Below are 27024 nucleotides of genomic sequence, written 5' to 3' on the forward strand. Positions count from 1 at the left end.
TCCGGGACCTCACCGAGACCACACCGGGACCGCACCGAGCTGAGCTCCGGAACGCGGCACCGAGACCGGGACCGGCACCGGGACCGCACCGAGCTGAGCTCCGGAACGCGGCACCGGCACCGAGACCACACCGCGACCTCATCAGGCTCCGGGCACCGCACCGGGCTCCGCACCGGGACCGCACCGGGACCGCATCAGGCACCGGGACCGCACCGGGCTGAGCACCGGGACCGCATAAGGTACCGGGCACGGCACCAGGACTACACCGAGCACCTCGCTCTGCACCGGGCTCTGCACCGAGACCGCACCGGGACCACGTCAGGCACCGGGAGCCGCCCCGGGACCACCTCGGGCTCCGCTCCGAGACCGCCCCGGCACCACCCCGAGCTCTGCACCGAGCACCGGGCTCCGCACCTGGATCGCATCAGCCACCGGGACCGGCCCGGGACCGCCCCGGGCTCTGCTCCGAGACCGCGCCGGGACCACCCCGAGCACCTCGGTCCTCACCGGGACCACCCCGAGCCCGCCCCGGCGCCCCCCGGCTCCGTCCCGAGCCCCCCGCAGGGTCCCCCCATGGCTCTGGTGCTGCAGCTCCGCTCCGTCTCCGGCCTGCGCGGCAAAGGCGACCGCATCGCCAAGGCGGCGTTCCGGGGTACCGGGAGCGGGGACGGGAACTGGGGATCGGGATTTGGGCCGCCGGAATCTGGGGAGCAGGATTTGGGGAGCAGGATTTGGGGAGCGGGATTTGGGGGAGAGGGATTTGGGGGGAAGGAATTGGGGGAGCGGGATTTGGGGTGCAGGAATTGGGGGAGAGGGATTTGGGGGGAAGGAATTGGGGGAGAAGGATTTGGGGTGCAGGAATTGGGGGAGCGGGATTTGGGGGGAAGGATTTGAGGGACAGGATTTGGGGACAGGATTTGGGGGAGCGGGATTTGGGGGGGTGAGGCTTTGAGGAACAGGATTGGAGGAGCAGAATTTGGGGTGCAGGAATTTGGGGAGCAGGATTTGGGGGATCGGGATTTTGGGGCGAGGATTTGGGGTACAGGAATTGGGGGAGCGGGATTTGAGGGAAAGGATTTGGGGTGCAGGATTTGGGGTGCAGGATTTGGGGGGAACTATTTGGGGGGAAGGATTTGGGGGAGCGGGATTTTGGGGCGAGGCTTTGAGGAGCAGGATTGGAGGAGTAGGATTTGGGGTGCAGGAATTGGGGGAGCGGGATTTGGGGAGCGGGATTTGAGGGAAAGGATTTGGGGACAGGATTTGGGGAACGAGATTTGCGGGTGCGGGATTTTGGGGTCAGGATTTGGGGGGCAGGGTCTGAGAGACAGGGTTTGGGGGGAAGGATTTGGGGAGCGGGATTTGAGGGGCAGGGTTCGAGGGGGAGGATTTGGAGGCAGGAATTTGGGAGCGGGATTTGGGGAGTGGGATTTGAGGGACAGGATTTTGGGAGCAGGGTTCGGGTGCAGGATATGGGGGGCAGGATTTTGGGGGGGTTGCGGGATTTGGGATGCAGGATTTTGGGGGATCAGTATGTGGGGAGTGGGATTTGGGGGACAGGATTTTGGGGGGACAGGATTAGGGGTGCAGGAATTGGGGGAGAAGGATTTGAGGGATCGGGATTTGGGGAGCAGGATTTTAGGGGGGCAGGATTTGGGGGAGCAGGATTGGGGGGGTGGGATTTGGGAACAGGATTGGGGGGTGGGATTTGGGAACAGGATTTCCGGGACAGGATTCGGGGAGTCCCAGCATCCATCCCTGCCTCAGTTTCCCCACGCACGACCCCAAAGCGGCTCTTTTTGGGGTCCCCTCCCCACGGGTTCATCCAGGGAAAAGGAGGTGAATTCCCAGGGTGAAATTCCCGCCGGGAGCCAGGATCGTGTCCCAGCTGGAATCCGGCTATGGGATCACGGCTTTGTAGGATCGAGGGTCCCAAGGAGAGATCCCAAAGGAATCCTGGTCTGGGATCCGGGATCAGCCTGGATTTCTCCCGAGGATTCCGCAGCTTCCGATTCCCGCCGGGATCCGCAGCAGCTCCACAGATTTCCACGGGAAGGAGGAACAATTCTCCCGGGGATGTGGAAGTTCAGGAGCTGCCGGAGCTTTTCCAAGGCTTGGGAAAGGCTCGGGATGGGATCCCGGCTGGGGCCGGATCCCTCTTCCAGCGGCTGGGAATCCATGGAGGCGGAGTGGGATGAGGGCAGCAATAGCGATTCCAGCTCCGGGAAGCGGGGGAATTCCAGGAATTCCATGGCCGGCCTGGATCAGCTTTCCCTGCTCTTAACGACCTTGGGATCATTAACCAGGGACAATTAACCCTCAGTTCCCTGTGCTGCTTCCCAGCGCCAAGAAAATCCCCGGGAAGAGGCGGAATTCCTGGCTAACTCGGAGCCTGGAGCAATCCCAGCAGCGGGAACGGGATGCAGGGCAGGAAAAGCCACCTTGGATTTTCCCAGTGGGCTCTGGGAGATCCCAAATTTCCAATTTGGAACATTCCCGGTCCCGAATCCGGCCCAAATTCCCTGTGGGACAGACAGGATCCATCCCAGGACAGGATACAGGGAATGGCTTCCCAGTGGGAAAGGGAAGCTCGGGGTGGGATCTTGGGAAGGAATTCCTGGCTGGGAGAGTGGGGAGGGGCTGGGCTGGAATTCCCAGAGAATCTCCGGAAAGGCTGGAGCAGCCTGGGATAGCGGGAGGTGTCCCTGGAACGGGATGGGATTCAAGGTCCCTTCCCACCCAAACCATTCCAGGATGGAATTCCAAGGAAGGAATTCGGTGTCGCCTTCCAGGACAGTCGGATCAGGGTCCAGAGGTTCTTTCCTGGTCTTTTCCTTCCGTGAGTTCCAGTGGAAAGGGGGATTTAGCGTCACGCTGGGATGAAGCTGATCTCCCTGGTGCTTCCAGGTGGGAATTCCTCTTCCCAGGCTCATCCAGGCCCTGGCCAGGAAAATCCAGCTGCTAAAAGGGGCAGGAAGCAGCTCGGGAAGCGATTCCAGGTGGGGTTGGATTGGGAAGCGATTCCAGGTGGGGTTGGATCAGGGAAGGCAGCGGGGAAGCGGATCAGGATGGATCCATCCCTCGCACGCGCCCGGAGAAGGATTTGGGCTCGTTCCCTGCTCATTCCCTGTTCCAAAGCTGCAGCAAACCTCGGATCCACAGGGGAAAAATCGGCTCCAAAGGCTGTCAGCATCTTTCCCAAATTCCTGGTATCCGAAGGGAAACCGAGGGAGCAGCTCCAGAGGGACAGGGAATTCCAGGGATGATCCCTCTTGGATGGGCAGCCGGAACACTTTGGGATGTGGGAGAGCTCTGGGGTTGGAATCCGGGCTGGAATCTGGGCCGGAACATTCCATGGGACGCAGGAGCTGGTTCAGGATGAGGGTATGGGAATAATCCATCAGGGTAAATAAGCGGGATGATCCTTAGGGATCATCCACACCGTGGATTCCAACAGCAGCAGGAACAGAAAGATGGGAGTTTTCCACGCTCTTGGGATCGTGGAATGATTTGGGATGGAAGGGATCCTCAAGCTCATCCCATTCCAACCCGCCTGAGAGCTCTCCTCCCTCATTCCATGTCTTTGGGAATGCTCTGCTGCCCCCTCGCTCCATGAAAGTTTGGGAATGCCGGGCAGCTCAGTCCTGCTGGCTCCTTGTCCTCTCCAGCAATTCCTTAAAATCCCTGAGGGAATTTTGGAGCTTGGATTAAACAGAGGGTGCCCTGAACCCCATCCCGGCCCCCATGGGAATAATTCCTTGGGAATAATTCCTTGGGAACAATTCCTGCCTGGAAGGGGCTGTCCAGCTCCAGCACGGCTGCCCAGGGCAGCGGGATCCCCATTCTGGCAGGGATTGAAATCCCTGGGGATGCGGCACTCGGGGACACGGATCAGGGAATGTTGGGCTGGCTCCAAGAGGGAAGCAAAGTAATTCCATGATTCCATGATTCCTTCCTTAACCAGGGCCCTGTCCTGCCCTGGGATGGGATAGGGTGGATTCCAGGCACATTGACCTGGAATTCCAGGCCTGGAATGTGTCCGGTTGGAGCTCAGTCCCAAAATCCATTGGGAAGAGCTTCCTGCCCTTTTCCAGTGCCTCTGGAAAAGCTTTGGACCCTTGGCCATGGGATGAGGAGCCCTCTCCCAGCTCCCGGCTGGATTTTCCTCGTTCCTCTGGTTTTCCTGGATCCCCGAGCCTGGCACAGGGATTCCCTTCCCGATGCCAGCCCATCCAGCTTCTCCCTCCGGCAGCGCATCCCGAGGGATCCGGCGGAGCTCCCAGGCTCAGATGGGAGAGGAAGGAGTGAAATCCGGGATGAAGCATTCCCGAGGCTGACACCCCGTGGGAAGGCCTTGGAATAACGCTGCTCCTCCTCCTCCGGGAATCCTGGGAGCTGCAGTGTTTTCCAAACCAGGGAAACTGAGGCACAAATGGAATTCCAGATCCATGGGAGGAGCCAGGGAGGGGGGAGGGTGGATCCTGCTCGGGAAGTGGAGGGAAAAGATGGAGTCCATGGCCAAAATCCACTCCCATCCCGGAATTTCAGGGCTTCCTCTCCATCCACAGCCTTGGATTTGACTCCCACATTCCCAAGGGATCCCTGTGCCCTGTGAGGATCTGGGGGGGGGGGTTCAGCTTTGCCTTTAGGATTCTCCCAGTTTTCCATCAGGGATTTGGGAATGGGATTGAATCTCGGTGGCTCCAAAGGGCTCCCGGATCTGTCGCGGTTCCATTTCTCCCCCTCCTTGCTCCGCACATGGAAACAAAGCTGGGATGACTCCAGGATTTTCCGGGAATTCCGGCTTCTCAGCCTGGCTTTGGGGAAGAGGCAGGAAAACGGGGAATTTTCATTACCTGGCCCGTTTTTTGGGAAACTCCAGCAGGATCGGAGCTCTTCCAGAGTCTCTTTCCCATGGGAATTCCCACTTTGAGTCCGGCTTAATTGCATTTGTTTCCGGGGTAATTAGGGAGCCGGGAGTTAATGGATCACAGATGGATCGTAATGAGCTGCCAGGAGAGGCTTCCTCTCGGGAATGGGGCTGGAAAATCAGGGATGTCACTCATGGGTACCTCCTGGAGAACTGGCGGATAAAGATTCCGCCGCCAGGAAAAGTTGGAATGCTCCTGGATTGGGAAGGGTTGGAGCAGGGAGGTCCCACAGGATCGAGGGGCCTCTCTCAGGAGATGGAATTCAGGCGGAATTTTCCATCCGGCTGTTCCCAACCCGCAGATCCCAAAATCCCAGGCTCTCCCACACCTTCATCCAACTGTTGTCCCTCTTTTTCCCTCTCCAGGGCTTTCCTTCTACACCCGAGTGCTGGAAAACTGCGAGGATGAGGCCAAGTTTGACGAGGTAGGAGAACTTTTCCATCCTTTCATCCCACAAATCCCTTTCGCTTTCCCAGGATTCCCAGTCCCGGTGAAATCCCTATTCCCAGTTATTGTTGCCACCCTCGTTGCCTGCTCCAAGGTTTTTCCTGGCAGGGCCCAAACGGGATTCCTGGCTGGACACAGGTGGGAAAATCCCTATGGCATTTTCCAAAGGGGGAATAAATGAAAACCACAAAAAAAATTCCATGTTTTCTGCTGAAATTTCGGGAAAGAATTGTTCATCCACACTGGGAAAATCCGGCTGGGATTTTGGCTCCATTGCTCCTTCTCTCAGGAGGAAAAAGCTGGACTTTTCCCCTTGAAATTCCTTCTTTTTCCTTCAGAGTGAGGCCCTGGCACAGTATTCCCAGAGAAGCCGTGGCAGCCCCTGGGTCCCAGGAAGTGTCCAAGGAAAAGGCTGGAGCAGCCTGGGATGGTGGGAGATGTCCCTGCCCATGGAATGGGATGGGATTTGAGTTCCCTTCCCACCCAAACCAGCCCATGAACACTTCCAGGGTGTTCACACATCCCATAATTTTGGGCATTTTTCCCCTCCAAGCCGCATCAATTTCCATCTCCCACTCTGTGGGATTTTCCCCCCTCATTCACCACGTGCCATTGGAAAACTCTGTTTGGGAATGGTTTGGATCGTGTTGGGTCAGGAGCCGTGTCCAGCCTGGAATTCCAGCTTTTTTTAGGGAAGCGATTCCCTCCTGGAGCAGCCACAGGCTCCATGTTCCATGCCATGGAGGCATTCCCGGACCCAGAGGATCAAATCCTTCCCGCTGGGGGAATATCCAGGGAATCACCACCCTCGTGCTGCCACAGGGAATACCTGGGAATGTTTTAAGTTCAAACCACCTGGATTATCCATGGCAGATCCCGAATCCTGGAGCAGGAGGTGGTGGCCGGGTGGGATCGAGCTTTGATTCCAGGGAACAGGGATGGGACAAGGGAAAACGGCCTCAGGCTGTGCCAGGGAGGTTGAGGTTGGATTTTGGGAACAATTCCTCAGGGAAAGGGTGGCCAGGCCTTGGAAGGGGCTCCTGGGGAGGTTTGGAGTCCCCATCCCTGGAGGTTTCCAAGGAATTCCTGGATGCGGCACTTGGGGCTCCAGTGGGGATCAGCCACAGCTTGGATTTGATGATCCCAGAGGGAATTTCCAACCTCGATAATCCCTGGATTCTGTGATCCCAGAGCTGGAAAAATCCATGGCAATTCCCTCTTTTCCTGCCACCGCTTCCCATGAATCAGGGGCCGCCTCCAGGCAGGATTTGGATTTCAAGCCCCGGTGGTTTCCACTTGTTTGGTTTCGCTCAGTTTCTTTTCCAATTATTTTCCCTCGTTCCTTAACGAGCTCTGCAAATCCTCGGCTTCTCCGGAGCCTGCCGGCTATTCCAGAGGCTGCGCACAGCTCCCCAATTAATCAGGAACGTTTGCGTTCCCTGCTGCGTCCCAAAGAGTTTAACCTTGGAAGGGCTTTTCCTGGAGATCTCCCACAGCTCGGGAGGGAAGGGAATCTCTGGGAATGAAGGAGCCCGAATTCCTTGGAGCTGCAGTTTTCTGGGATAATTTCGAACAGGCCCTGAGGGATGAGCTGCTCACATCAATCCCAGGAAACACAAACCATGGAAGCATGGAATGGGTTGGGTGGGAAGGGAACTTAAATCCCATCCCATTCCATGGGCAGGGAATTCCCGATCCCAGGGTGCTCCAAGCCCCATCCAACCTTTCCTTGGACACTTCCAGGAATCCAGGGGCAGCCGCAGCTTCTCTGGGAATTCTGTGCCAGGGCCTTCCCTGTTGGTTTTTTCCCAGCACGTGGAAAACCCCTCGGATCAACCTGTGACTTTTCCAGACTTATTTTCCCCCTTTTCCTTTGGCAAACACAATCCCAAACTTTACCGAATCCCTGGACATGGCTCCCCACAAACACGGCCACTTTCTCTGCCTTTCCTTGGATTTGGAGTGGATTTCCTTGGATTTGGTGGATCTGGAGCCCCCAGAGCACATTCAGGACCCTTTGGAAGGAGCTCGGACAGGGACAAGGGAACCTGGCTGGAAAAGTTCCCATTTTTGTCCTCCTCTGCCTGGGAGAAGGAGCCGAGGGCTGATGGTGCAGAGGCCTGAAAAGCGGGAACAGGACAATTCCTCAGGCCAGAGAGGCATTCCCGAAGAATTCCTTCCTGGAAAGGGCTGTCCCGTGGTGGAGCCCCCATTCCGGGAGGGATTGAAATCCTTGTGGGTATGGGGACATGGATCAGGGGTGGCCTCGGCAGTGCTGGGAATTCTTGGATTCAGGGATCTCCGAGGGCTTTTCCAACCCAAATGACTCCTTGGTTCCATAATCTTGGGATTGCCGGGGGATTTTATCACCGGATCCAATCCCTGGAGCATCAAAACCATTGGAAAAAAACAGGAAAAAGCAGGGGAAGGACTGAACTCCATCCCCACATGGAGAGCTTGGGATAAATCCTGCTGCAGGATCCAGAGCGGTGCCGGATCCATTGGTGCCATTTCCCATTTCCTTTTATAATCCCATAATTTTTCCTTTGCTTCCTTGGCTCTGCAGACAAATTAAAACCGGGAATAAATAGCTCGGGAATGAGGGCTGGGGAAGTGCTGAAGAGGCACCGGTCCTTCCTGGGAATTTGCTGGATGAGCAAATTCCCTTCCCGTGGTTTTCAGTTCCGCTCTGCTGCTCCTGAGAGAGATCCCGGATCCATTGCCTCCGGCACATTCCCATCCTGGGATGCACCGGGAGCAGCTTGGGAAGGGGGGATGCTTGGATTTGGGAGGCCCTGGGGCTTGGGAAACCAACGGGAATTCAGGGGGTGGGGCTGGAAGAGGGATTTGCCTTGGGAAGCAAAAAAAAATAGGAAAGGGATTCTATTTTATGGAATGCTTTGGGTGGGGAGGGAATTCAAGGATCATCCCATTCCAACCCCGACACCTGCCACGATCCCAGGCTGCTCCAACCTTTCCTGGGACGCTCCCAGGGATCCAGGGGCAGCCACAGCTTCTCTGGGAATTCCAGCCCAGCCTCTCCCCACCCTCCCAGCCAGGAATTCCTTCCCAACATCCCACCCCAAGCTCCCCTTTCCCACTGGGAAGCCATTCCCTGCCTCCTGCCCCTCCAGCCCTTTCCCAAATTCCAGCTCTCCTGGAGCCCCTTTAGGCTCGGGAAGGGGCTCTGAGGATTCCCTGGATCCTTCCCTTCTCCTGCTGGACATTCCCAGCTCTCCCAGCCTGGCTCCATATTCCCATCCTCATCCAATGTCTAGATTTATATTTTCCGTGTGTGCATCCATAAAATATTTGGCAGTGGGCACATCCTTAGCGACATCCCTATAAAACAGCCCTGCCGCCTTTTTCCTGGGAAAAGAGGCCTTTTCCCATCCTCATCCCCCCCCCCTCCCCCCCAGCAGCTCCCTGGAACACTCCTGCCTCACCCATCTCCTCCTTTTCCCAAAAAACTCCTGGATCATCCCTGTCCTCCTTTTCCCAGCCGATCCTCGCTCATCCCTCTCCTCCTTTTCCCACAACCATCCTGGCTCATCCATCTCCTCCTTTTCCCAGACTTTCCGCTGGCCGGTGGCGACCAACATCGACGGGAATGAGATCCTGGAGATCCAAGTGTTCAACTACAGCAAAGTCTTCACCAACAGGTGAGTCCTCCCTTCCCAAGGATCCCATCTGGATCTTATCCCACAGGAAGAGGCAGCTCCGGTTTGGTCCAGAGGTGGGAGGGTGAGGAATGCACTGGCTGGAGTTTCCTGGGAATTTCCAGTGCCGTGCGAGCAGCTCAGGGGGGGAGGAATTCACCCCAGGAATTCCGTGCTGCTCAGCTCCGATTTTCCCCCGACTTGTGCCGTTTGTTTCCATGAAATTTCTGTGTTTTAAAGGAAACTGGAATTTTCTGGTGGATTATCCAGGTGGAAGTTGATGCTGGAATGTGTTTTCCCAGATTTTCCAAATCCTGCAGGTGTTGGATTTATTGCATCCAGGGAAATTGTGGCTGCCCCATCCCTAGAAGTGTCCAAGAAAAGGTTGGATGGGGCTTGGAGCAGCCTGGGATAGTGGAAAGTGTTGAGGTTGGAATGGGATGGGATTTAAGGTCCCTTCCCACATGGATCCATGAGGACCCCTGGAAAAGAGAAGGATCCAGGGAATCCATGGAGGCCCTTCCCGATCCTAAGGGGGCTCTGGAAGAGCTGGAGAGGGATTTGGGATAAAGGATGGAGGGGCAGGAGGCAGGGAATGGCTTCCCAGTGGGAAAGGGGAGCTTGGGGTGGGATCTTGGGGAGAAATTCCTGGCTGGGAGGGCGGGGAGGAGAAGAAAGGAGCTGGTGCTGGGAACATCCCTCCAGGAATGCTGGGAATATGTGGAATAGGAAATCCCACAAAACCAAGGCAGTGCTGGAACTCCAGCCCGTTTTCCTTGTCCAGGAATAAGTCGGAGGAGGTTGTGATGGTTCTGGGAACATCCCTCCAGGAGTGCAAGGAAAAAATGGGAAAAGAAATCCGACTAAAGCAAGGCTGTAATGGAACTCCAGCCCATCCTTCTTATCCAGGAATAAACTGGAGAAGGAGAGTGGAGAGGAGGGAGAAGGTTGGGAACATCCCTCTGGGAATGCAGGGAATATGTGGGAAAAGAAATCCCATGGACTGTTCAGAAATGAGTTGGAAGAGGAGGAAGAGAGAGGAGGGAAAGGCTTGGGAACGTCCCTCCAGGAACGCTGGGAATATATGGGATAGGAATTCCCGTCAAACCAAGGCAGTGCTGGAACTCCGGCCCATCCCCCAAATCAGCCGGAGGAGGAGGAGAGGAGGGAGAAGGTTGGGATCAGCAGGGTTGGGAAAGCTGATCCAGGCTCTCCGTGAATAATTCACACGCGGCTGATGAAGGCCATTGATCACAGGCCTGGAAAAAGGCGGGATACCTGATCCAGACCCTCCGGAATGACGAGGGAGTCGCATCCGAGGGGCTGCTTTTGTTCCCTGTCTCTGTGGCCGTCAGCAGCAGACAATTGCAGGAACGTGATCCTTGTTTGGCCTCATCCAGGTGCCTCCGGATCCTGTCGGGTTCATCCCGGCTCCGGAGGGTCCCCAGGAGTGTTCCCAGGGTGCTGAGTATCCAAGGAAAAGGGCAGGATTGGATGTAGGGAGAAGCCTCCTAAGCCTCCAAATGGGCCCTGGCATCCCAAAAATCCTGTCCCCAGCTCCTGGATTGGGAATCTCCAGGCTGGGAATCTCTCCAGGACACATCCAAAGCATCCAGGTGCGGGTGGATGAAGGGTGGGGCCACATTCTGCCCGTGGGTCATTCCCAGGTGGAAATTCCCACTGGAAAAGCTCCACACGAGGGAAGGATCAAAAACCGTGGGGCCTCCACACCCTGCAGAAAACCCAGGAGATTCCCATGGCGTGGAATAATCCATCTGATCCCATCCTGGAAAATCCTGGTGTGAGATGGGATGAGCTGGGTGGGAACACCGGGATCCTGCTGGGATTCAGTTGTTTTCCATGGTCCTCTGGGACACCTTCAGAATCCCTCCAAGATGGGAGAAAATTCCTGGGATGTTTTCCCATGGTTCCAGGTCCTGGGAAAGGCTGGATGGAGGAAATCTGAGATCCCAAATTTTTGAGATTTGAGCAGGAAAAGCTGCTATGGGACATTCCTGAGGGATGTGGGAATGGGAATCACACTCAGGAGAGGGGGAGATGCAGAAAAAAAGCAGAGGCACAACCAGGGATGAATCCGAGAGGCGGCCGTGATCCAGTGGCTACGGAGTATCATCCCTGTGCTCCCATTCCCAAACTTCTGGGACAGCCTGGACCAGCCTTTCCGAGCAGATTTTCCTCGTGCAGAAAACAGGGATAACACTGGGAAGAGATCCCAGTCCTTCAGGAGCGGGCACAAAAGCCAGGAGCTTTTGCTCCGGGGGGTTCCGTCTCCTCGGTGTCCCTGTTTTCCCCTGGAGCAGCAATGGGATCTGGCCAAAGGCCCAAAGCCACATTCCAAACCCGGAGCAGGGGGCACAGAGAACTTTCCTATGGAAAACCGATCCCACGGAGAACAGGCAGGAGCTGCTCCGTGACCCGCCAGGGACACAAAGAGCCGGATTCCAAAGGGTTTAATCCATCCCCGGAGTCTCCGGGATGGAAGCGGAGCTCGGTCCTGTCCTTTGTTCTTCTCCAGCCACGGAGATCCTGGCACAGCTCAAGTCCTCCGTGTCTCCAGAGGGATCCTCGTTTCATCCGCGGAAAATTATCCGGGATGGGAACAGGAGAATGGGAAAAATGAACTCCGGAGCCAGAGGGTTCCCCCTTGTCCGACTGCCCTCCACACACGGAGCAGTTACGTGGGATTTTGGGATGGAATTCCTGGCTGGGAGGGGCTGGGATGGAATTCCCAGGGAAGCTGTGGCTGCCTCTGGATCCTGGCGAGTGTCCAAGGAAAGGTTGGACAGGGCTTGGGGCAGCCTGGAATAGTGGAAGGTGTTGGAGTTGGAATGGGATGGGATTTAAGGGCCCTTCCCACCCAAACCATTCCAGGATTCCATGCCGGAATCCTCGGTGCCCAATCCCCACCTGCAGCCCCTCGTGTGGGGCCCCTTCTGCCCCGGCCACGTCGGATTTTGTGGAACTTTTCATTTCTGGATCAAAACTCAGAGCGACACCGAGCCAAACGCACCCAAACCGCCGCTTCCGGAATCTCATCCCGAATTAATTGCCTGGCAGGATATTCCCATACCCGGACCCGACTTCCCTTGTTATCCTACTCCACTTGTCTCTCAAAGAAAAATCCATTTATATGTAATGGGAATTTTCCTGAAGGAGGAATGGGAAGAAACTCGGCTGGGGCAACTTTTACTATCCAGAGGCTGCTGAGCGGGAGCAGCTGGAGTGTCCCGGATTTCTCCCGGTTATCCAGGCGGAAAGGAACCCGGAGCAATTCCGGGCTCCTGCAAGTGGAGTGAAGGGGATAATTACGAGGGAAGTGATTTTGGAAGCTCTAATTCCAGGGAGTCCCACAATTCCGGATGAAGCTGCAACTTGGCTGGAGAGGGAAAAAGGCTCCTCATTCCGGAGCGAGCTCCGAGCTCCAGGCAGGAGCCACCAGAGGAAGCAGCTGGAATCAATCAGGATTGCCCAAGCAGGGATTTGGACATCCATGGAAAAGCTGCAGGTTCCAAATGGGAATGGAGACCTTCCGCTACCCCAGGGTGCTCCAAGCCCCGTCCAACCTGGCCTTGGACACTTCCATGAGGATTCAGCAGGAGAATTCCCGGGGAAGGGACCAAAAGCTGAGGAATTCCTCCGTTTTCCTTATCCCGCCTTTCCAGGGGTGTCTGGAAGTGGGGACCAAACCAGGATGGAGGTGCCAGGATTTGGCTCTTGTCAGTTCCCTGGGGGGATGGATGGATGGATGGAGGGATGGACGGACGGACGGACGGACGGACAGACGGATGGATGGATGGATGGAATGGGTGGACAGACAGAGGGATGGATGGACGGATGGATGGAGGGAGGGATGGATGCATGAATGGATGGATGGAATGGAGGGATGGACGGATGGATGGACGGATGGATGGATGGATGGACGGATGGAGGGAGGGATGGATGGATGGATGGATGGATGGATGGATGGATGGATGGATGGATGGATGGATGGATGGATGGATGGACACAGGGATGGATGGATGGAATGGATGGATGGAGGGATGGATGGATGGATGGATGGATGGATGGATGGATGGATGGATGGATGGATGGATGGATGGATGGATGGATGGATGGAATGGATGCATGGATGGATGATTCCCAAAAAAAGAGCCTCTCCCTGGCTTCAGGAGCAGAACTTGCCCATGGATCAAACAGCATCCAAGGGCTGAGGGAGCAGAGGAGGGAAAATGGGATTTCCTGGACTGGAGAATGCTCTTGGCACAGACAGGTGGAATTCCTGCCTTTGGAAAACTTCAGTGCGGGCAAAGCCTGACCGGATTCATGGGATTCACCATCACCCCAGCCACCGTGTCCCTGGAATTGCAGGAGGTATCCCTGGAAGTTGGGATGCACCACGAGGGCAAAGCCCAGTGGGTCCTCGGGTTTGGAGCATCCCGGACTCCCTGATCCCGGGATTTGAGCAAGCTCCTGGTACGGAACCGGCCTGGCTGGGGTTGGAAACCAGAGCTGCTGCTCCAGGCTGATAAAATTACGGATGACCCAGAAAATGTCCCTTTTTTCCATCAGCAGAAGTGCCGGGGAAGGGAGGGAGCAGGGCCCTGATGAATTATGGAACACTTGGAATTGAACGGCTGCACAGACGAGTCCTGAATATTTAATTCCGTCTTGCTCGGATCCTGCTGGGCAAACGGCTGGGAAAGGATCCGAGGAAGGAGAGGAGCTTCTCTGGGAATCTGTGCCAGGACCTCCCGACCCTCACAGCCGGGAATTCCTTCCCAATCTCCCTGCCCTCTGCTGCAGGGCTTGGAATGGCTCTGAGTTACCTGATTTTGTCATGGATTCATGGAATGGTTTGGGTGGGAAGGGACCTTTGGGATCATCCAGTTCCAACCCCGACACCTGCCACGATCCCAGGGTGCTCCAAGCCCCATCCAACCCAGGGATCCAGGGGCAGCCACAGCTGCTCTGGGAATTCCAGCCCAGCCCCTCCCCACCCTCCCAGCTGAGAATTCCTTCCCAAGATCCCACCCCAAGCTCTCCTTTCCGACTGGGAAGCCATTCCCTGCCTCCTGCCCCTCCAGCCCTTTCCCAAATTCCAGCTCTCCTGGAGCCCCTTTAGTTCGGGAAGCAGCTCCAAGGATTCCCTGGATCCTTCCCTTCTCCTGCTGGACATTCCCAGCTCTCCCAGCCTGGCTCCAGAGCAGCTCCAGCCCTCGGAGCAGCTCCATGACCTCCTCTGGACTCTCTCCATCAGCTCCACATCCCGGTGTTGGATCCCGGAGCTGGAGCAGCTCTGCAGGGGGACATTCCAGGAGGAATTTCCTGTTCCTTCCTCAGGTCTCTTTGGGCATTGAGCACCTGGGAGCCAAAAGTCCCTGGATCCAGGAGGAGCAGGGAAGCCACCACCACACCTGGGAATGTTTGGGATTCCAAACAGGTTAAAAAACAGGGACACCCGCAGGAATCCAGAGCCCTGCCGGCTCCACTCCTGAGGAATAGCTGGAATGGGCCTGGATGATCCTCGTGGGTCCCTTCCAACTCAGGATATTCCGTGGAATAAGCCCCAGCCTTTTCTCAAGGAATACTTTCCACAACAGAAGAGCTGCTGCTCTGGCAAACAGGGAATAACGTTGTTTTCCAAACCCCGAAATCCAGGTGGATCCAGCAGCTTTCTCCCCACCTTGGAGAAGAAGCAGGAGGTTTCCATGGGATGCATTGCTCCTTCCGGATTGAGAATTACGGAGTAAACAAAGGAAAACTTTCCCTGTTCCGTGTCCTGCAGGGCACCTTGGAGACAGAGCTCTGCTGGGATTGATCCGTGCATGGAGTGCGGAAAATGAGGGATGGAGGTGGAAGTCCTGCAGGGACCTGGAGGGGCTGGAGCGTGTCCAGGGCAGGGAATGGAGCTGGGAAGGGGCTGGAGCAGCAGGAGCGGCTGAGGGAGCTGGGAAAGGGGCTCAGCCTGGAGCAAAGGAGGCTCAAGGGGACCTTTTCCCTTGCCACAGTTCCCTGGGAGGAGCCAGATGGGATTGGGATCTGCTCCCAGGGAACAGGGACAGGAGGAGAGGGAACGGCCGCAGGGCGGGTTCAGGTTGGATATTGGGAACAATTCCTTCATATCAATGGATGGGGCTTGGAGCAACCTGGGATCGTGGAAGGAATCGGGTAGGATGGGATGAGCTCCAAGGTCCATTCCCACCCAAAGCATTCCGTGATTCCATGTCCTGGTGTAGATGGATGAGGGACAGTCCCTGGTCCTTGTTTGAGTCACCAGCATGGAAAACACTGAGGACATTCCGGATGGAAAAGACTGGTTTGGGATCTCTCAGCTGCATCCCAGGAATTAAAGACTGATGGCTCCCAAATTTCCTTCTTTCCTTATCCCAACAGCATTCCCTTGGAATGGCTCCTCTCCCACCTTCTCCATTTTCCAGCATCTCCTGGATGAGCCCTGATCTGGGATCTCACCTCTCCCTAAGGAAAACGGGAAGCAGAGCCCCGCACAGCTCCTTGGCCAGCAAAGCCCTTTTCCCATGCGAACCAGATCCTGGTGGGTGAGAGCTCCCAGGATTTCCTGTCCTTTGCTCCTCAGGCTCATCGGGACGTTCCGGATGGTCCTGCAGAAGGTGGTGGCAGAAGGGCAGCTGGAGGTGACGGACACGCTCATCGATGACAACAATTCCGCCATTCAGGTGGGTCTCCAGGGGGAATGGACAACATTCCCATCATTCCTGGATCCACGCGTCCATGTCTCCGCTGAATCTGTGGGAACAGGGGTATTGGTGTTCCCACCTGGGTCCTCAGCCTTGCCTTGATCCCGTTACTCCTGGTCTGAAGGGATGAGACAGCCGGGGATATCCAGAGGGTGCACAGAGAAGCCTGGATTGGAAAAGTGTGGGAAGTTTGGGATGGGGAAAAGCAGGAATGGATCTGGTTTGATCCGAGCATGGACAGGGACCACCAGAGCCCAGGGTGGAATTGCTGAATTCCAGACTGGTTTGGGTGGGAGGGGGGAGCTTAAATCCCATCCCGTTCCAACCCCGACACCTGCCACGATCCCAGCCTGCTCCAACCTGGCCTTGGACACTCCCAGGGATCCAGGGGTAGCCACAACTTCTCTGGGAATTCCAGCCCAGCCCCTCCCCACCCTCCCAGCTGGGAATTCCTTCCCAAGATCCCACCCCAAGCTCTCCTTTCCCACTGGGAAACCATTCCCTGCCTCCTGCCCCTCCAGCCTTTATCCCAAATCCTTCTCCAGCTCTCCTGGAGCCCCTTTAGGCTTGGGAAGGGGCTCCAAGGTTTCCCTGGCTCCTTCTCCAGCTGGATATTCCCAGCTCTCCCACCCTGGCTCTGGAGCCTGACATTGGATCTGTTCACACCCAGCTCCTCTCTGAGAAGGAATGTAAGGAATAAGGGACTTCACTTGGAATCCTGGCACTCCATAAGGGTCTCCCTTCCTCTTTCCTCCCTTTTCCATCCCCAGCTTCCATAAAAATCCCTCTGAATGGATTCAGAGTGTCCTTTAGCATGGAATCCTGGAACGGTTTGGGTTGAAAGGGACCTTAAAGCTCATCCAGTTCCACCCCCTGCCAGAGGGCAGGGATAGATGGGATCTTGGGAAGGAATTCCTGGCTGGGAGGGAGGGGGAGGGGCTGGGCTGGAATTCCCAGAGCAGCTGTGGCTGCCCCTGGATCCCTGGGAACGTCCAAGGCCAGGTTGGAGCAGCCTGGGGTCGTGGGAGGCGTCAGGGTTGGAATGAGATTGGGATTCAAGCTCTCTTCCCACCCAAACCAGTCTGGGATTCCAGGATTCCATCCCAAGCCCTGGCCAGGCCCATCCTCATCCCCGTTATTTCATTCCAAAACCCTCATTATTTTGCCACCAGAAATTTGGGAGCATTTCACTCCCATTCTCTGATTTTCCTCTCTGCCCTCTGTGACACCGACGGATCCTAAAAATGTGGGATTTTTCTCCTTTGCAGCGTGACTTTAATCAGGCAACTTCCCAGTATCCCAAGAGAGCAGCGGGAATTATGTCTTCCCAGATCTGCATCCTTTGCATTTTCCTTCCCTCCTCAGGAGCATATTCCTTGTTTTTATCGCTTTCATTCCCTCTGTCCCCCCAGGAGAAGCCGCTTAATTCAATCCTGCTCTCCTCCCTGCCAATCCCGAGCATTCCGCGCATCTGCCCCTGTCCGTGGCGCTGGATGAGGCGGCGGCTTCCCGGGAGAAGGGGGAGGCTGATTTTCGATGGCAGCCCCGGGGCTGGGTACCAGGATCAGAAATAGCTGCGTTTCCAAGCGAGTTCCAAAACTCCGTTTCCATGGGAAACGGCTCCTGGGAGATGGGAGCGCAGCGAGGGAGGCGGCGGCTGCTCCGCACGCGGGGAGCTTTTCCTCGGGATGGGGGCTCGGGATGAGGGGGCCACACCTGGACTGGGCCGGGGGGCGGGGCGGGTCTCATCCTGCTTTTCCCAGAGGGGTGGGAATTATGGGATTCCGGGCGAGGAGGTGCCTGAGGGATTTTCCATGTGATCCAAGGGTCTGGGAAAGCAGAGTCAGAGTCCAGAGGAGGCCGCGGAGCTGCTCCGAGGGCTGGGAGAGCTGGGAATGTCCGGCTGGAGAAGGGAAGGATCCAGGGAATCCTCAGAGCCCCTTCCCGAGCCTAAAGGGGCTCCAGGAGAGCTGGGATTTGGGATTTGGGCTGGAGGGGCAGGAGGCAGGGAATGGTTTCCCAGTGGGAAAGGGGAGCTTGGGCTGGGATCCTGGGAAGGAATTCCCAGCTGGGAGGGTGGGGAGGGGCTGGGCTGGAATTCCCAGAGAATCCCTGAATCCCTGGCAGTGTCCAAGGAAAGGCTGGAGCACCCTGGGATCGTGGGAAGGTGTCAGGATTGGATTGGGATGAGCTTTGAGATCCTTTCCCACCCATCCCAAGGCAGTTTCTGGGAACAGCCTCATTTTTCCATAATGGAACCCAAAGGAAAGGTTGGAATTGTTTTCCTTTTTCCAGGCTGGCTGAGAACCATCCCTGGCAGCTCCCACCCTCCCTCCTGACTTTATTGCCTTGGCCAGGAGATTAAAAACTCCAGGAATGCCAGAGCCAGGAGCGAAATTCCGGCCACGTCTGGTCTCCTACAACAGAAAAGCTGGGATGGCTCTGAATTAATTTTTTCTCAAGAACTAGGGAAAAAAATCCATAAAAAATCCATTTAAAATCAATTTAAAATCAATTTAAAATCCCCAGGGAAAGATCAACACCCCCCTCCCCCCCAGCCCAGCAGGGGATTTTTTCCTTCTTCATTTTCTCTCCCATTCCATTGTTTCCAGCAGGAATTTCTCCTAATTCCAGCCCACACCTCCTAATTGCCCTTCCAAGGGATGATCCCACTCATCCCACAGATCTTTCACTTTGTTATATCCTTAATTTTTCCTGCCTCAAAAGGATTTTTTTAACTCCCAAATCCAGCTGGGAAAGGAGATTTTAACCCCAAAGGTTTGAAAATGTGAAAATCCCAATATTCCAATGTTGATCCTTGGTTTTCCTCCTCACTTCCTGGGGTTTTTTTTTTTGATGTTCTCAAACAGATTCGGGGAGTCACAGGGGGGAAAATTGGGTACGATTGACTCAAATTTGGATTTTGGCCAAAAAAGGAAGAAAAATCAATCAAAACCTTCCCCCAGAGCTCCGTTCCCAGCTGGGATTGAGTCACCCTTGGGCTGTCACGTGCGGAATGCACAGGATCCCCGTGGAACTGTTGTTACCTTCCCAAATCTTGGACTTTCCAGCCTTCCAGCATCCCCTTGTTTGGAGCGAGGGAGGGGGGATGGGGAGCACCTCCTCTTACACATAAACATGGAAAAAGGAGGATTTCTGTCAGAAATTTCCCCATTCCCCATTTTTGTCTTTTTTCTTTTCCCCCCCCCTGGTGTTTTTATCTCAAATCCATTGGTTTTGAATCCAAAAGAACAGATAATTTCTCCATGGAAGCGGAGTGGAGGTGGAAAAGTGCTTTTCCCTTGTACTTTGATCTCGGCAGCGGCTGTTGGCTTTTCAAAAGAGACATTTCTTAGGAGAGGGATTTTTTTCCTGGCTTTCCCTCCCCCCCCCCCCGATTTGCTTCGTTCAAATTGGAGCTTTTAGAAGGATTTTGGCCACCAGAGCAAAGGCAGCGGGATGAACTCTGATGGATTTGATTCCATTTCGAATCCAGGGAAAGATTTTAGGGAGAAAAAGGGAAGAATTTAGGTAGAAAAAAGCCTGAAAGCTCCAAACCTGAATTTGCTGCAACCTGGAGTAAGTTGGGAATGGCCACATGGAAAAGGGAGAGGAACTTGCTCGGAGTTGGTTCATCCAAGGAGGTTTAGATTAGAGATTGGATCTGGGATATTGGGAGGGAATTCCTGGCTGGGAGGGTGGGGAGGGGCTGGGCTGGAATTCCCGGAGAAGCTGTGGCTGCCCCTGGATCCCTGGGAGTGTCCAAGGCCAGGCTGGAGCCCCCTGGGACAGGGGAAGGGGTTGGGGTTGGAATGGGATGAGGTTTAAGGTCCCTTCCCACCCAAACCATCCTGGGATGCTGTGATTCCATGGAATTGTAGGATGCTGATTGCTGGAGTGGCTCCAGGCTGGGTTTAGAGCCAGAGACCTCAGAGCCCCTCCCCGAACTTAAAGGGGCTCCAGGAGAGCTGGGATTTGGGAAAGGGCTGGAGGGGCAGGAGGCAGGGAATGGATTCCCAGTGGGAAAGGGGAACCTGGGGTGGGATGTTGGAAAGGAATTCCCATCTGGGAGGGTGGGGAGGGGCTGGGCTGGAATTCCCAGAGCAGCTGTGGCTGCCCCTGGATCCCTGGGAGTGTCCCAGGCCAGGTTGGATGGAGCTTGGAGCACCCTGGGATAATGGGAGGTGTCAGGGTTGGAACTGGGTGGGATTTAAGGTCCCTTCCCACCCAAAGCATTCCAGGATTCCATCATCCATAAGAAGCCTGAGATGAAGCTTGGACAGAGCCAGTGCCAGGCCCCTTCCTGTCCCCAGACCCCACCAGGACTGGTCATGGCCAGGCTGGGAGATCCGAACCAGGGCTGATCCAAGATTCCCCAGGGATGCCCATTCCTAAAAAAAACCTGCCCTGCCTGGAGATGGGACCAGGTCGGAGTAAAGCACCACAAATCCAGGGATTAGCAGCATCCCAGGGTAAAATTCCCAACAAAATGGTGGAGCAGGGAACAAAGCCCCACCAGGACCCGGCTCCATCTGCTCCCAGTGCCTTCAGCCGCTCCAAGGGTTTGCAGCTCTTCCGGACTTTTCCTGTCTCCTGGCTCTGCTGCAGCTGGTCCGGGATGCACCGGGAATTCCCGGTGAATCAGGACCATGGTCAGATCCCTCAAAAACTGCTGTCCAAGTATCCAGGAACAGAGAAACTTTGGGATCAGCAAGGCTAAAACATCCAACAGCTGATGCTCTTCCTGCTTTTTGGATTTCCCAGGATATTCCATGGGCGCTGATTGTGTCTCTCTGTGTTGCAGACCAGCATCTCCATAGAGATCCGGTACCAGGCTCTGGATGGGACGGTGGGCACCTGGAATGACAAGGAATTCCTGGAGACGCCCAGTGTGCACTCGGAGGGGGATGGAAGGTATTCCTTGGAGACCGACAGCCTCCTGTCCGGCCACCGGCACAGCTCTGACGTCTCTCCTGGGAAATCCAACCAGCAATCCATGGAGAGGAGCTTCAGGAGGTAATGGGATGTGGAGATCTTGGATGTGGGATTGTGGGGGAATTGGAATGGCTTGGATTGTTGGGAAAGGGCAGCGTCATCCCAGTGCTGCTCCAGGGGGCATCTCCTGCCCTTGGAAGATTCATTGGAACAGCTCCAGGTGAGGATGGGATCCAGGTGGCCACCGGCAGCTCCTGGTGCTCCACAGCTGGAGCTGAGACTTCTAAGACTGGACCACACGGAGAGAAATTGTCATTCCATGCAGATCCCGAGGGATGGAGGATCTGGCTCCCCAGATCCCGAGGGATGGAGGGTCAGGCTCCCAGATCCCGAGGGATGGAGGATCTGGCTCCCCAGATCCCGAGGGATGGAGGGTCAGGCTCCTGGTTGGGCCTCGCTGGTGGGATTAAGTCCATGTGGGATCTCAGGTGTCCATGGAGTGCATGTTGCTCCCAGGATTGAGGTCCCAGGGCAGTCGCTGGGATGTCAGTCCCTCCCCAGGATAAGTGAAATCCCACACCAGGTGATTCCTGCTGGGAATTCCTGAGGAATCCTGTGGTGGCAGGTGGGAACACCTCCAGCTCTTCCAAGGGATGTTGTTCCAGTTTTCCATCCATTTAAGGATCCGTAGCTTCCCTTGGGTGTCTTTGTGAGCTCGGGGGATCTGCCCCTGGATGAGAACAATCCCAGGGACTGAATCCCAACATTCCCTGGCACAAAGCTGCTGGAACCAGTTGCAATCCCAGCCCAGTGACTGGGAATGCTGCAGGTGACTCCACTGGGACAAAGGGCAAGCTGGGACCAGTTCTCCAGGAGCCTATGGACACTCAAGGCTCCATCTTCGGATGGTGGTGGGGTCCCCATCCCTGGAAGTGGCCAAGGAATTCCTGGAGGTGGCACTCAGTGCTCTGGGCTGGTGACAAGGTGGGGATCAGGCACAGCTTGGACTCGATGATCCGGGAGGGATTTTCCAACTTGTGGGATTCTGTAATTCCAGGATATGCAGCCACAAGGGCATTCATGGAATGCTAAGATGGATTTTCAGGCAGCTTTCCGCAGTCTTTGGAGTTGTGTTCTCTGGGGTGGCTTTGTCTGTGGGTTTCCACTCTGGGAGCTCTTGAATCCATTGGAAAAGGGAACAGTTGGAAGAGGGGGGACACCTCAAAGCCCTGAAGTTGCTGGAATTCTTAAGGAATGTGATGGAGGTGGAGGGGAGACTCTGGAAGTGGGAGAGGGGGACGGTGAAGGCAGAGCTGGGTCCTGGTGTCACCCACGGCTCCCTCGGCATCACCACATTCCCTGTCTGCTCCTCATGGACCAACCACTTCCACGGTGATAGATAAAGGAGGACAATCCTTGTACTCCCAAATCACGGAATCATGGAATATCAGAACCATTTCAGCTGGAAAATCCCTCCGAGTGCGCTGAGTCCCAGCACTCCCCCAGCACAACCAAATCCCGAAATCCACACGGGGGGCCCAGCCCGGAGCTGTGAATCCAAACACAGCCCTTGGAATCCGCTGCTTTTTCCATTCCATTTCTCTCCCTCAGGGTTATCCCATTTTGGATCACATTCCAGCCGGGATTAGCACTTCATTGTGGCCAAAAAAAGGGAAAAAACAGCTTTTTCCCTATGGATGGAGACAGAGGGAATATCCCTCTTAATTGCTCGCGTCCCTCCAAGGCAGTTCATTAACTGTGGGAACTGGGCTGAATCCAGGGAATTTTCAAACAAATTGGAAGTGCGGCTTTATTTCCCGGCCCAGCGAACCGGGACAAGGCTGAGTGGGAATGTGCCGATGGATTAAAGAGGCAGATGCCGGGCAGGGAGCCAGGAATGGCACGGCTCAGAGTGGGGGTCAGGCTGTCTGGGATGGGAAATCCGAATCCTTCCTGTGCCACTGGAATCTGGGGATGCAGGGAGCACGATGGATGCTCCGTCCCTCATGGGAGTGTCCAAGGCCAGGTTGGAGCAGCCTGGGACAGTGGGAGGGGTCCCTGCCCATGGCAGGGGTGGGACTGGATGGGATTTGAGTTCTCTTCCCACCAAAACCAGTCTGGGATTCACGGATTCCAGGGAATTGGAGGATGCTGCTGGGATGGCTCTGGGATGGGTTTTCCAGGTTCTCATCAGATGAATCCTGTGGGATGCAGCTCCATGGGATTAGAGGAAAAAAATGAGGATCCAGGGGGGGCTTGGAGCCCCTTCCTGAACCTAAAGGGGCTCCAGGAGAGCTGGAGAGGGATTTGGGAAAAGGGCTGGAGGGGCAGGAGGCAGGGAATGGCTTCCCAGTGGGAAAGGGGAGCTTGGGCTGGGATCTTGGGAAGGAATTCCTGGCTGGGAGGGTGGGGAGGGGCTGGGCTGGAATTCCCAGAGCAGCTGTGGCTGCTCCCTTTTAGGAGGAGTTGTGGGATTTGCCGAGCATGGGATGTGCAGAGCCGTGTCCTGGGTGGGGGATCCTGGTTGGATTTTGGGAACAATTCCTGCCTGGAAAGGGTTTTCCAGCCCTGGCACAGCTGCCCAGGGCAGGGCTGGAGCCCCCATCCCTGGAGGGACTGAAATCCCTGTGGATGTGGCACCTGGGGACATGGATCAGGGGTGGCCTTGGCAGTGCTGGGAATGGTTGGACTCCATGGGCTTCGAGGGCTTTTCCAACCCAAGGGACTCAGTGATTCCATGATTTTGGAATCCGGAATCCCAGGAAGGACAGAGCTGATGCTGGCGGTATTCCCACCAGGATGGAAGAGGAAGAGCTCTATTTCCACAGCGAGGACGAGCTCCTGGGAGAGGGGGATTCCCTGAGCCAGGGATCCCTGGACACGAGGTAGGGAGAGGCTCTGCAGTGCTGTGCTGCTCCTGCCTTTTCCCGACGGATCCCCCACCGGAATTGTCCCTGAATTCCCATTCCTGGGCTGCTGGTGGGGAGGAGAAGTGATGGAACAGCCTGAAAAGCAGCCTTGGAATGGGACCCCGGATGGAGATCGGGATCCTGGCTGGGACACTGCCTTGCCTTCGATGTGCTCTTCTGTCTCCATGTCCTGTCCCCAGATCCCGGGATCAGCCCTTCCCATGGGAACCAGTTCCCTGTGTGTGCATGAAGGTTTGTTTGCTGTGGCTTTTCTTGGAGTGCCAAAAAGAGTTTGGGAAGGAGCCAAAAGAAAAGGGAATTCAGGGAAAACCCAAGGGTCATCCCAAGAAGAGCTCAGCTCACAGGAAGGAGAATTCTGGGAGAGGTTCCTGAATTGCTGTGGGATAAAGGATGGCAGGAAGGACATGGAAGGGCTCATGGATTTAACACTGGATCAGCCTTGGATAGGGCAGAGTTGGATCAGGTGATCCCTGTAGGTCCCTTCCATTGGAAAATATCCCATCCCATCCCATCCCATCCCATCCCATCCCATCCCATCCCATCCCATCCCATCCCATCCCATCCCATCCCATCCCGCCTTTTCCCTGGCTGGGCCGAAATTCCTTTGGATTATCAGGGCAGAAAACCAGACCTGGACCTGGATTATCCATCCCAGGATTCCTGGTCAGCCTGGATCAATCCTGGCTGGGAGGGGCAGGAATTCTCCCAGCCCTTTCTCTTGGAAGTCAGGGATGAGGGAGGATGCGGAGATAAAAGTTGGAAGAGGGAGATTCCTGCAGCAAAGCCATTTAAATGGGGTTTTTAGGGATAACGGGAATAGAGGCATCCATAAAAGCAGCAGGAAGGGGATGATGCAGGGAATACTGGAAATACAGGAAATTCCCTGGGATAGGAAAGGTTTATCCCCCATCCCAAACAATTCCCAGATCTCGGCACCTCTGGGATGTTAATGGGGTTTTATCCCTGTTTTCACTGAGATTCCCTAGAGGATTTTCCTCCAGGAAATTCATGGCTCAGGTTGTAGCAACCCCATGCTGGGGTTTACCAGGAATCAAAAAAAGGCCGAAAAAAAAAAAAAGAAAAGAAAGGAAAGAGGTTCCACATTCCAGCTTTTGGGAAGGATCCCAGGGCACTTGGACGTGAACCATCCTTTGGAATCAAAGGGAAAAGGCTTTCGTTAAAATTCCTTTGGGAACAAAAATGTCCCGGCTCCTTTGGAAGGCCCTTCCTGCTCCATCACTTACAGATCCCAGACCTGGGGAAAATTTGGATTGGAAGAATAAAAATAGGAATTTTGGTGTTTCCAGAGCTGCGATTCCATCAGGGAATTTGGTGGGATGGGGAGGGCTCCTGTTGGACCCTGTCCTGGCCTTCCTCATCCTCATTCCCAATCCCATTACCCAGGATGTCCTTCCTCCAGCCCAGGGATCCCTCTGGATTCCCCGTTTTCCACATGGATGGAAGATTTGCAGGAGGGGTCAGGAATGGGCAGAGGGACAGGGATGGGAAGGAAAAGGGGAGTGGGATACACAAGGAAAAGTGGGATAAAGAAGGCATGGAACTCCCTGTCCCTTGAATGTCACAGGAGCAGCCTCAGGGATCATGGGCCAGGCCAATCCACAGCCCTGGAGACAGGGAATTGCGAACCTATGGAATATTCTGGGTGGGAAGGGACCTTAATCCCGACACCTTCCAATCCCGACCTTCCAATCCCGACACCTTCCACTATCCCAGGGTGCTCCAAGCCCCATCCAGCCTGGCCTGGGACACTTCCAGGGATCCAGGGGCAACCACAGCTTCTCTGGGAATTGCATCCCAGCCCCTCCCAGGGAGCAATTCCTTCCCAAAATTCCATTTAAATCCAGCCTTTATTGGTTTAAAGCCTTTCCCCCTTTCCTGGCATTCCAGGCCCTGCTGAAATCTGTTCCCAGACATGGGGACCTGATTTAATTCGCATCTTTTCCAAACACTTTTCCCATAATCTCAGACGTTCCCTTCCCTGTGCTGCCTTTCTCCCACCCCGCTCCCAACCCTGAGCCCCTTTTCCTCCTGGAGAATCCCCTGGGATTCGGGCACAGACATCCTGGAGAGGCTTGAGCCCGGAGATCCCAGAGTTTGGTAGCTCTGGAAGCAGAGGAAGATCCTTCTCCGGCAGATCTGGGACAGCCTTGTCCCATTCCCACGGAGCAGAGAACTTTGGGAATTGTGCTGTGGAGCTGTGGATTCCAGGGGAAGCAGATCCATCTTTTCCTGGGCGTCTTCCTTGGCCGGTGCTGGATCCAGGCTGATCCCGTGCTCTGGCACCAGGAATTTTCACCTTCATTCCCTCTTTTCCAGGATGTCTCTGGGAATGTGTGACCCTCCCATGTCTGCAGATCCACATGGACACTTCTGCTTGGGAATTTCCCAAAATTTGGGCATTTACGTGTAAACAGCACCCCCCAGGAAGCGATCCCATAGCTTTCCAAGTGTTGGGAAGGGTTTTCCATCACTGGGATGATGGCAGGGCTTTCCAAGGTTTCCAAGGGCTGGGAATTCCCCTTTCCTCCTTCCAGGAATTCCAGCACAGGGTACAGCACCCACCCATTCCCACTTTTCCTTTGGGATTTGTGCAAATCCATCCCAAACAGAAGGAAGGCGTGGGAAAAGGAGGTCAGGGAGGAGGGAACCACTTGGAAAATGTGGAATATTGGCCAAATATCCCCCAAAATCCAGTCTGGGACAGACCTGGATCCTGTGGACACCACTGGAAGTGGCCTGGGGGGATCCTGGGATTCCAGCCGTGCATGGAGTGCTTTGCTGTGCCAGAGTGTTCCCAAGTTTTTCCTGGTTTATAAAACAATGGAAGAGCCCTTAATCCTCACATCACAGCTGGAATTTTTCCTCTCTCCCTGTAAATTCCCAAGCCTTGGAGACGAAGCAGAAGAAGATCAGCATTCCAGGTAAATTCCCACAGAAGATCCCCCTCTCCAGGGCTGATCCACCTCCTAAGTCGTGCTTTCCAGGGAAAATTCCTTAAATCCAGGAACAGACATCAGAACGTGGATTTGTTAAATCCCATTTTTGTGTCTCCCTGGGGATCCCAAGTTTGGAACCTGTTCATCCCACACAGAATCCAGGGATGAAGGAGCCAGGAACGGGAGGTGGAACCTTCCCATGTGCCAGGTCCCTGGAATGGCTTCGGCTCCTTGATCCATTGGGAGCTTTGACCAAACGCATCCATGAAAAAAATCACGGGAAAGGATCCAGAGGAGGGAAAAAATGAGCAAAAAAATCCCAGGAAATGGGAAACCATTGGAACCAGGACAGGATCCTTGAAAAAGCTGGACGTGTGTTCCAGTGAGGAAAACAACAAAGAACAGGAAATCGGGAAGGAATTCTTGGCTGG

General features: G+C 55.3%; 1 protein-coding gene across 4 annotated transcripts in view; it reads left to right on the forward strand.

The window, feature by feature from the left end:
* The first annotated feature begins 573 nt into the window (after positions 1-573).
* The window catches only part of OTOF (otoferlin), a 78660-nt gene continuing 52209 nt past the window's right edge, over positions 574-27024 (forward strand). For 3 of the 4 annotated variants that reach the window (XM_069011895.1, XM_069011894.1, XM_069011896.1), the window contains exons 1-5: positions 574-652; positions 5294-5352; positions 8949-9037; positions 15651-15750; positions 20576-20787. In XM_069011895.1, coding sequence (XP_068867996.1) covers positions 574-652; positions 5294-5352; positions 8949-9037; positions 15651-15750; positions 20576-20787 — 539 coding nt within the window. Of the gene's footprint in view, positions 653-5293; positions 5353-8948; positions 9038-15650; positions 15751-20575; positions 20788-23504; positions 23592-27024 lie in introns of all 4 variants that reach the window. The other variant, XM_069011893.1, reaches the window with a different exon arrangement.

Source organism: Aphelocoma coerulescens, chromosome 3, assembly GCF_041296385.1.
Source record: "Aphelocoma coerulescens isolate FSJ_1873_10779 chromosome 3, UR_Acoe_1.0, whole genome shotgun sequence".
NCBI classification, from domain to species: domain Eukaryota; kingdom Metazoa; phylum Chordata; class Aves; order Passeriformes; family Corvidae; genus Aphelocoma; species Aphelocoma coerulescens.